Genomic DNA, 11393 nt, shown 5'->3' with positions numbered 1-11393 from the left:
GACAGATTTAAATGAAGTGAATACTAGGGACACACTTCACTTCACTTCACTTCATGATATCTTAATCATGTCAAGACACTTTAACCTTTTTAAACCGGCTGGCAAAAAGGCTTTCCAAACCGCAAACTGTAAACATTTAATCATAACTTTAATAAATGTCTAACATAATTTTTTTGTTCCTATTACATATCACTTTGCTAAAATATTTGACACAATTACTTCTAAAATGACTTTAATCTCCTCCCGGCTTGTGTAGCCAATTGGGCATAAAAAAGTCAGTCTTAATTTCCACTTTAATCTCTTAATTATGGTTAAATTAAATATAGGAGCCAAACTAATAACGATGGAGTTTTGTGAGGAGGAGAGAGACAAATGAACTGACAATGCAGTCAGTTTTTAATAAGCCACGATTATGTGTTTTGCCACCCAAAAGGCACTTTGCAATATTGCTGTCAGCGTTGCGTTCAACTTCTTGTGGTAGCAATTCCAACTTTTTTGATTTGGCAGAGCATTTAATTAAAACTGAATTTTGTTGGCTTCATTGACAGAAATCAAACATAATCCGCAAGGCTTATCAACTGAATTGCTAATTCAGATTACAGAGAACAAAAAACAAAAAAAAAGAGAAGAGAGAGAGAGTGAGATGTATAAACCAGCAACAAAATCAATTCATTCACAAATGTTGAAGCTTACATTTAAAAGAGCATCATTGCACAGTGACTTTGGAGTGGGTACATAGAATGGAGTGGGATTTCTAGAATGGACTGTATATCAATGTAGCTGCCAGAACTGGAAGTTATAAGTGAAACGAGAAGAAATAAATGGCAGTATGTCAGTCAGCGCCCTGGTAGCCGAGGTGGTATCGTGCTTGGATTACCAGTGCAGGGGTCGTGGGCTCGATTCCCGCCAGAAGCTTTGGTCTGTGGCTACTGTGGTATCACAATGGACTTAAAATTGTCCAAGTGAGTCTGTAAGGGACTCACTTGGACAATAAAGATTTATCGTTCAATCCAATATAATTAAATTTATTTTAATTCATCTATATATATGTATATATTACTAGCCGAACCGGGCCCGCTCCGCTGCGCCATCTATAACTCTCTAAAATCTTTTTAGGGTGGGGACACTTTGCCCTGAATGCGGATATCGAATACTATTTGGCGACATTTGCGAGATACAATCCGATGCATGGTCATTTAAAAAAATTTACCCAAAGAGGTTCCCGGACACCGGCTATAAAAAAAGGGCCCCTTATGATTGAGTTTAAATTTAAATTGGAGAGCACTCATTGATGTGTGAGAATTTGCCCCTACTCGGTTCATGGTGGTAATGTTTTTCCCTAGGGTAATGTTCTCATTAGGAGAGAGATGGCAAATAAGGATATCAAATTCGCTGGATAGTTGAACTCAAAATTTAATACTATATTCGTTTTCTGGTCTCCAATACCTTTCATTTGATACTCTTATTGGGACCATTGGTCCGCCTCCACCCGATATCTAAAATTTTATAGCCTATGTTTCCTTCCAGACAAACGTACACAATCTATGAAAATTTTAAGAAAATCTGTTCAGTCAAGTATTTTAAAGTCATAATGGATCTAACGGCGTTTTTGATCTGATCTATACTTCGATCTGATTTTGTATGTCAGATTCGAAATCTACTCCCATGATCGTCAAATAAACCTATTTTAAGGGGTTTTTGTGGCTAGGGCGACCCCCCCAGGCATTGGGACCCAACATTTGTTATGAAATTCGTACTTTACTCTTGAATACCTTTCATTTGAGTCCCATATTGTTATGATCGTCAAATAAACCTATTTTAAGGGGTTTTGGGGCTGAGGGGACCCCCCAGGTATTGGGAACCAACTTTTGTTATGAAATTCGTACTCTACTCTTGAATACCTTTCATTTGAATCCCATATTGTCCAGATCGGTCCACTTTTATTTTTGGGTAGTACTTTTGGAGTAAGGGGGGAGGGTCCGCCCCCCTGCCGATATCAAAAAATTATATAGCCTATGTTTCCTTCCAGACCAACCAAGACAATCTGTGAAAATTCCAAGGTAATCGGTTCAGCCTTTTTTGAGTCTATTTTTTGAGACAAACAAAAAAACATAAATTGAATTTTATTTATAGGAGAAGAAGAAGAAGACCCATTGCCAAGGGTCTTAATGAAGGCGATTTTGTGGTACACATTAAGGCCAAACGGCTGAATCGATTTTGATGAAATTGGCATCAATCGAAACATATTTTCCAGAGAAGCGACGAATATGTATGAAAATTAGTTCTCCTTAAAGAAAAGCCATGAAAATGAGGAATTTATTTTCTATAAAAAAAGAAGAAGCATAAATACCGCAAATTGTTGTTGGTTTTTTTTCTAAAGCATTGATTATGGGTGTGAATGCAAAACCATAGGAGCAACTATTAGTGGTAAGGGTAACAGATACATATGATGCGAGAGAAAGAAGTAGTAGAAACACAGCAATTTAGTGGGAGTATTAGTGGTGAGAGTGCGAGAGGTGACTGATATGAGCAAGAGGAAGAGTATGGTAAAAGAGGTCATATCCGGGTGCGGGTGTGTGGTGTGTGGTAGTGTGATGCGTGTGGCCCTACTTGATGTTCTTTGGCATGAAGGTCAGTCAGTAGAAGCAGCGGCAATGACATTTGCTGTTTAATATGTTGGCAACGGTTAAATACAATGTTGGCAACGCACTTATTTTGAACATTGAAGTAAACATTAAAAGGGGTGAAAATAACCACACTATGCATTTAATGGTTGAAAAAGCTAGTGGAGAGTAAAAACATTTTAAGGAAAGAGGGTGCAGTATTTTTACATACATTATGTGATGGGTCCCAAATATTTTAAGGGAAACAAGTTAAAGCGTGCTAAGTTCGCCCGGGCCGAATTTTATATACCCTCTACTATGGATCGCATTTGTCGAGTTCTTTTCCCGGTATTTCATTTAAGGCAACCATATGATAAAAGGAAAGAATTGCTATATGGAGCTATAATATCAAGTTATCGTCCTATTTGGACCAACATTGAACTGAATGTTGGAGATCATTGTAGAAGTCTTTGTGTAAAATTTCATTCAATTCGAATAAAAATCGTTCGTTTAAGGGGCTCAAGAAGTAAAATAGGGAGATTGGTTTATATGGGAGCTGTATCGGGATATAGACCGATTCAGACAATAATTGGTACGTACAAATTGTACAAAATTTCAGCCAAATCAGGTAATAATTGCGACCTCTGGATGCTTAAGAAGTCAAGATCCCAGATTGGTTTAAAGTCAGATATATTAGGTTATTAATTCTCATACACTCACGTCTTTCCATTTCTTTTTTCTTTCTGCGGAATAGACGTTTCTCCTCTCTACTTTTCTCCCGATACCTCTCCTTCAACTGGCGCGTTGCTACTGATTGCTCTGTAGGTCACATTCTTGGCTTCAGTAGCATCTCGACACTCTTGGTCGTACCATTGGTTTCTTGGGGGAGGTTTCCGGTACCCAAGTACTGATTTCGCGGGATTTTCTATGGCATGGGCAATAGTTTGCCACTACGCCATTATATCATTGGAACAAGCAGTGCTTTTATCAAGCAGTTGGGTCAGTCGAGTGGAATATGCCACTGTCATTTGTTGTGTTTGCAGTTTCTCAATGTCCAGCTTCCGTGCAGTGTCAGATCGTACTTTCCTCGCCATGTTCAAATTGTTGGGAGCCTTTGCTGCAACTAGGTAATGATCCGAATCTATATTCGCTCAACGGATAGATAGTACATCCAACACCACGCTGGATGAATGCCTTCCATCTATCACAACGTGATCAATTTGGTTTCTCGTGTTTTGGTTTGGTGGTTTCTCGTGTTTGAAATCTGGTGCTACGAACTACCATGTTTTTTGACGGGGCGACTGGACGTTATCTCGTGGAGGCTAAACTTTTCGACTGTTGGACCAAAGATGTTTTCCTTACCTATCTTCCCTTTAAAATCTCCCATTTAATATCATGGGCGGGGCGGAGGTCATATTCTCTCTCTAGGCGCTCGTAAAAAATATCCCAGGTCTGTTCGTCCTTGTCTCCCGTCGGGGCATGGGTACAAATAAGGCTGATGTTGAAGAATTTGGCTTTTATGCGGATTGTGGCTAGCCTCTCATCCACCGGAGTGAAGCCGAAGACAAGGTGTTACAGTCTCCGACTAACCACATGTCCACAGCCAAATTCGAGGCACGTACGGCTGTATAGCTATTATGGCAGCTATAGTATACTTCGTCACCGTTTGGTGTTGTAGTGACGCCATTCCCAGTCCATCGCACTTCCTGTAAGGCGGTAAGATCTGCCTTGTACTCCCCTAACACATCCGCCAGCGCGTATACTGCACCTTCTCTATAAAGAGCGAGGGCATTCCAGGTGCCGATCCGCAAATCATGGTCATTTTTTCGTTTGCGTGGGTCGTCAACGTTGGGGTCCTTTTTATACCCTCCCCCATAGGATGGGGTATGCTAATTTCGTCATTCTGCTTGTAACTACTCGAAATATTCGTCTAAGACCCCATAAAGTATATAGACCTATCCGAGTCTGTCTGTCCGTTCGTCGGTCTGTCCGTCCGTGCGTCCGTCCGTCCGTCCGTCTGTCTGTCAAAAGCACGCTAATTTCCGAAGGAGTAAAGCTAGCCGCTTGAAATTTTGCGCAAATACTTCTTATTATTGTAGGTCGGTTGGTATTGTAAATGGGCCATATCGGTCCATGTTTTGATATAGCTGCCATATAAACCGATCTTGGGTCTTGACTTCTTGAGCCTCTAGAATGCGTAAGTCTTATCAGATTGGAATGAAATGTTGCACTACGAGTTTGTTATGATATCCAACAACTGTGCCAAGTATGGTTCAAATCGGTCCAGAACCTGATATAGCTGCCATATAAACCGATTTTGGGTCTTGACTTCTTGAGCCTCTAGAGTGCACAATTCTTATCCGATTAGAATGAAATTTTGCACGACGAGTTTTGTTACGATATCCAACAACTGTGTCAAGTATGGTTCAAATCGGTTCATAACCTGATATTGCTGCCATATAAACCGATCTTGGGTCTTGACTTCTTGATCCTCTAGAGGGCGCAATTCTTATTCGATTTGAATGAATTTTTGCACGAAGTATTTTGTTATGATATCTGACAACTGTGCCAAGTATGGTTCAAATCGGTCCAGAACCTGATATAGCTGCCATATAAACCGATTTTGGGTCTTGACTTCTTGAGCCTCTAGAGGGCGCAATTCTTATCCGATTGAAATGAAATTTTGCACGACGAGTTTTGTTATTATATCCAACAACTGTGCCAAGTATGGTTCAAATCGGTTCATAACCTGACATAGCTATCATATAAGCCGATCATGGGTCTTGACTTCTTGAGCTACTAGAGGGCGTAATTCCTATTTGATTTGGCTGAAATTTTGCATGACATATTTTATTATGACTTTCAACAACTGTGCCAAGTATGGTTTAAATCGGTCCATAACCTGATATAGCTGTCATATAAACCGATCTGGGATCTTGACTTCTTGAGCCTCTAGAGGTCGCAATTATTATCCGATTTCCCTAAATTTTTGTACGACGGATCCTCTCATCACCACCATCAATATACGTGTTTATTATGGTCTGAATCGGTCTATAGGCCGATACAGCTCCCATATAAATCGATCTCTCTATTTTACTTCTTGAGCCCACAAAGGGCGCAATTCTTATTCGAATTGGCTGACATTTTACACAGATCTCCAACATATAATTTAATTGTGGTCCAAACGGTACCATATCTTGATATCGCTCTAATAGCAAAGCAAATCTTTTCTCATATCCTTTTTTGCCTAAGAAGAGATGCCGAGAAAAGAACTCGACAAATGCGATTCATGGTGGAGGGTATATAAGATTCGGCCCGGCCGAACTTAGCACGCTTTTACTTGTTTACTATTCCTTTGTTTCTCATAGTCTCCGGGGCGGGTTATTGGCCCTGCACCCCAACCGCATCGGTTTTGTAGGATTGCACATGTATCCCTCGTTGTGGCGAGCCGCTTGCTCCAAGGTACGACGCTCGCCTCCGACCGCCCCTAACCTGGGAATAGATGCTGATTTTGACCATTGGTTATTTGAAGGCGCCAATAACTCGTCTTGTCATCTCGAGTAACATTGGCACTCAGTATTTAATTAAGAGCCAGTGCCATCTGACTCCTCACTGGGACTCTCCTCCCGAAAATCGCTGACTGCCCGCATTTGCAGTTACTCAGAATGAAAACGGAGCTTTCCACCATCCGCAACCTGTGGACGCGCCCGGTAGCTTTCAGCTAAGCTTCCCGTGATAACAATGGCTACCCACAAGTCGGAGCTCATAGTCCAAGGCTGTGTGGTTCTCATAGTTATCCCGTGTCGACCGGGATGACTAGTTACGACTACAAATATCCGTGGATATTATGGTCCACATCGCTCTATCCTTTATATACCGATCACTCTATTAGTCTTCTACTTCCCCGAGAACCTTCAATTTTTTGCTGTATTGCAGAAATTTTGCACGCAAAGTACTCATGTGCCCTTCCACTAAGACCTTTTGTGTAAATTTTGAGTACAATCCATGATGGTGGGTTCCCAAGATTCTCCCCGGCCGAACTTAACACATTTTTGCTAGTTTATTTTTTGGCTTTAATTTTCTTTTTGCTCCACAGACTAATTTTAGTTTCAGCACCACTGTTCTTCCCCCCCTAGAGACACTTACTACTCTCTTAAGTAGTTGCAACAAATTCGCTTGCAATTCAAGCCACACAAGACAATTGGTAGAAAAACTAAATCATAACAAGCGAAAAACAAGTTTTTTCCTCAAAGAGTTTTTCCAACGCCAAAGTAGCAGTAGCAGTAGCTCTGCTATGCTCGCATTGATCATGGAAATGAACTGAGATCAATATGAGCACCTGGTGAGGCTGCTGCCGCATGAATCAATGAATGGCTGAGGCTTACTAAGGCAGCATAGTGGTGGCGGCGATTGTTGGCGGTCTGAGCACTGGGTCTTGCCGCAAGTGTTAAAGTGCGAATTTAATGCCACCGCCCCAATGGTATAAATAATGTGGCAGAATCTGATTTTGAGACAGTTCATATACAGCGTGCCCCAAATCACACGGTGCTTATTTTTTTTAAAGAAATTAAAAAAAAATACCAGCGATTTAAATCCTTTTGATTTATACAAAAGAAAAAAAAAGTGAAAATAAAAACATAAAAAATGGCTTTCAAGGTGCGTAAAATGAAAAACACGAATTTAAAGCAAAGAAAAGAATGGCTAACTACGAAATAATTCCCCCATAAGCCAAGAGGGAGGCCAATCTTTCGAAAATAAGCAGAAAACAAGAACTGAGAAGAACTTTAAAGGACATTGTGAGCTTCTGAATAAGTTTATGTGTGTGTGTATGTGTGTGTCTGTTTAATGTATTGCAGCTTTACATGCACAACAGAAAACAGCTCCCTGCCTGTGTGTGTGTGTGTGTTATTTGTGTGAATGCATGCTGCTTCATAAGGATACTTAAACGAGATATTCGTTTTATTTTTGCCTTTCGCCCTCCTTGTGAATCTGTTCACGTGCTGTTGCGGATAAATAATGCGAAATGTGTACTCTCGGACACTACAATTAAACGGCAAAAGGATTTGTAATTTAACTTTAAAATGTTATCCCATATACGAGTGCTCGTTGCACTCGTTTTTTGGCAGAAAGTTTTATGTGAAAACCAGTGGGAAAAGTTAAAAGTTTGGGCAAAGCAGACTGTTTTTCTCACTGCATGTAAGGCAAGGGTCTTATTAACATTTGAATGGGGACCTGGAATATATGTTAAGAAACGGAGTGAATAATATCCTTCTTTATGGAAATAATCCTCACTGGCAGGTGCTTAGTAAATTAAACCAAATCTGAATAGATTTTGATATCATTTAGCAGAGGCTTTTAGATGAGTAATAAAACCATTTCGGAGGCCAGAGGTTAGCATGTCCGCCTATGACACTGAACGCCAGGATTCGAATCCTGGCAAGACTATCAGAAAAAATTTTCAGCGGTGGTTTCCCGCATGCCAAATTTCAGACCTTAAGATTCATCTGAACAAAAAGTGCAAAAGGGTACAATGTTGGTACTAAAATGTACGAATAGATCATTTAGTCATACATCATTTATTTCTTAGTTGTACCTACATGTCAAATTTCAGACCTTATGATCCATCTCACCAGAAAGTACAAAATAGTACCAATTTTGGTACCAAAACTTACTTATTTTTAATAAATCATTTAATTATCCATCACTTATTTCTAAGTTGTACCTACATTCCAAATATCGAAACTCTAACTCCATATACAAAAAAGAGTCAAATATTGTAGTACCAATTTTGGTACCAAAATCTTACAATTGTGAAAAAGTCATCAAAAATCATCATGCCTGACTATGGCATCATATATTTCTAAGTTTTACCTATATTCCAAATTTCAGTCCCTTAGCTCCATCTGCACAAAAAGTACCAAATGGTACCGATATTGGTACCAAAAGGTACGAAGTGTAAAAAGATCATAGTCACCCATCATACTTTTTCTAGTTGTACCAGCATGGCAAATTTCAGACCTCCATCTTCATCTGTAAAGAAAGTAACAAATGGTACCGTTATTGGTACGAATTTTGAATAGATCATTTAGTCACCCATCATATACTTCCTAGATGTACCTACATGCCAAATTTCAGACCTCTAGCTCTTACTGTAATGAAAGTTTTAAGTGGTACCAATTGTGGTACTAAATGTACCTTTCCTCCCGTTACACGAACTATGTTTACATTTTTTTCCTTTTCACCCACCTCCTTTTGCACCAGATGTCTTTTAAGCCAAATTGCAAAATTGTATATCTATCTATCCGACCTGCAAAAAGTTCACCCATTTTGTACCATTTTCGTACTTTTATTAGTACCTAAATGTACAAATTTCCTTTCCTACCGTTACATGAACTATGTTCACATTTTTTCCTTTTCACCCACCTCCTTTTGCACCAGATGTCTTTTAAGCCAAATTGCAAAATAGTACATCTATCCATCAGACCTGTATAAAGTTCACCCATTTCGTACCTTTTTCGCACTTCTTTTAGTACCTAGTTGCACAAATTTCCAAAAACACCAAATTTGGGTTGCCATGGTGTACCTAGGGTCCAAAATTCAAAGCTCTAGCTCAGAGCTCTAGCTCAGAGCTCTAGCTCAGAGCTCTAGCTCAACAAACACTGTACCAAATGGTACCAATTGCGGTACTAAACGTACTACTTACCACACTTCTCGTACGATTTTCCAAATATTTACCAAACCTTATTTTATCGTGACGCTCTTTAATGGGAGCTTAAGAACATAATTCTTGCCCTTTCCGTTCCCGCTGGGCCAATATGTACCATTTCGTACTTTATGGTACTTTTTAGTACCTTAACGTACGAATATCACATCGAGCCTTATACCGTGCCTATGGCATAAGGCGGCCACCGTAGCGCAGAGGTTAGCATGTCCGCCTATGACGCTGAACGCCTAGGTACGAATCCTGGCGAGAACATCAGAAAGAATTTTCAGCGGTGGTTTTCCTCTCCTAATGCTGGCAACATTTGTGCGGTACTATGCCATGTAAAACTTCTCTCCCAAGAGTTGTCGCACTGTGGCACGCCATTCGGACTCGGCTATAAAAAGGAGGAGAAAATAAAAATACTTTTAATTTTGTGTTTTCATAGAAAGGGAATTGGGTCCCTGGTTTTAACACTCTCTGTGTCCGTTTCCAAATTCTCCCCTTTGTCTCTAGAAATTTAGCATATGTAGTCTAATGAAGACAAATAGTTTAAAAAAGCTCATGGAGCAGCTCTCTTTGTTTGGGCAACTTCTAGATTTTCCTCTTTTTGTCATTGCAATCAAATGCAAACATTTAATACACCGCAGTAAAGGTATAGGGTATGTTAGTATATTTCACACAGTACTTTTCTTGATCGTCCTTTCTTCCGCTCCACAGCCAAAATTGCCATTTAAGGCAACATTAAATGCAATTTTAACAACTTTTTAAAGGTTTAACATTTAAAGAGAAGAGAGAAAAGTTAAATTTCCTTAACTTCTTGAATTTCCTACATTTTAAATAAATTCCCAGAAATGCTCCTTGAAGCTCATTTTGCTTTATCTCAGATGGGTCTTTGAAAATTCATTTGCCCTGCTCAGAGTTAATTCTACGAAAGTGTTAATTTATCAAATAAAGTGGCAGACTTCATTTGCCTAAGAGTCTATGAGGAGATGGACATAAGGCACTGAAATGTGCACTCAAATGAAGGCTGTAAAGTTAAGCAAGCATTTGATGCAATCAAGGGATATGCATTCAATTTCGATTGATGCATGTGTTCAGGGAAAATTGTTGCAGAGTATAGAAGGTGGCCCAAAGAATTGAGAAGAGTATTAAAAATAGAAACAAATTGGGCAAATTGGACTAATTATGGCAATTAAGTTATAATTTTGTGAAGATAGTTATTAAAAGACTATGACAGGGCTATGTAGGAGGTTAACAGAAACATTGATGAAATAAAAGATGAGCATAAAGGGAGGTCTTTCAAACATTATTATTCTTTATTGGATTATGGATCCAAAAGGACGAAACTAAGAATAGATGTTGTAAGTCACAGTAATTCAAGGTAAAACAAACATAAAATAAAATAAAATAAAATACAATAAAATAAAATAAAATAAAATAAAATAAAATAAAATAAAATAAAATAAAATAAAATAAAATAAAATAAAATAAAATAAAATAAAATAAAATAAAATAAAATAAAATAAAATAAAATAAAATAAAATAAAATAAAATAAAATAAAATAAAATAAAATAAAATAAAATAAAATAAAATAAAATAAAATAAAATAAAATAAAATAAAATAAAATAAAATAAAATAAAATAAAATAAAATAAAATAAAATAAAATAAAATAAAATAAAATAAAATAAAATAAAATAAAATAAAATAAAATAAAATAAAATAAAATAAAATAAAATAAAATAAAATAAAATAAAATAAAATAAAATAAAATAAAATAAAATAAAATAAAATAAAATAAAATAAAATAAAATAAAATAAAATAAAATAAAATAAAATAAAATAAAATAAAATAAAATAAAATAAAATAAAATAAAATAAAATAAAATAAAATAAAATAAAATAAAATAAAATAAAATAAAATAAAATAAAATAAAATAAAATAAAATAAAATAAAATAAAATAAAATAAAATAAAATAAAATAAAATAAAATAAAATAAAATAAAATAAAATAAAATAAAATAAAATAAAATAAAATAAAATAAAATAAAATAAAATAAAATAAAATAAAATAAAATAAAATAAA

At 37.0% G+C, this 11393-nt stretch overlaps 1 protein-coding gene across 1 annotated transcript in view; it reads left to right on the top strand.

Annotated features, from left to right (window-relative positions):
- Positions 1–7113: 7113 nt before the first annotated feature.
- Positions 7114–11393, top strand: part of LOC106081619 (cuticle protein 16.5) — a 49442-nt gene continuing 45162 nt past the window's right edge. The window contains exon 1 of the mRNA XM_013243717.2: positions 7114–7259. Within this exon, the coding sequence (XP_013099171.1) occupies positions 7248–7259 (12 nt within the window). The 5' untranslated portion in view covers positions 7114–7247. The remainder of the gene's footprint in view (positions 7260–11393) is intronic.

Source organism: Stomoxys calcitrans, chromosome 4 (genome assembly GCF_963082655.1).
Source record: "Stomoxys calcitrans chromosome 4, idStoCalc2.1, whole genome shotgun sequence".
Lineage (NCBI taxonomy): Eukaryota > Metazoa > Arthropoda > Insecta > Diptera > Muscidae > Stomoxys > Stomoxys calcitrans.
The sequence above is the reverse complement of the archived record's forward strand: the minus strand, read 5'-3'. Positions and strand labels throughout refer to the sequence as shown.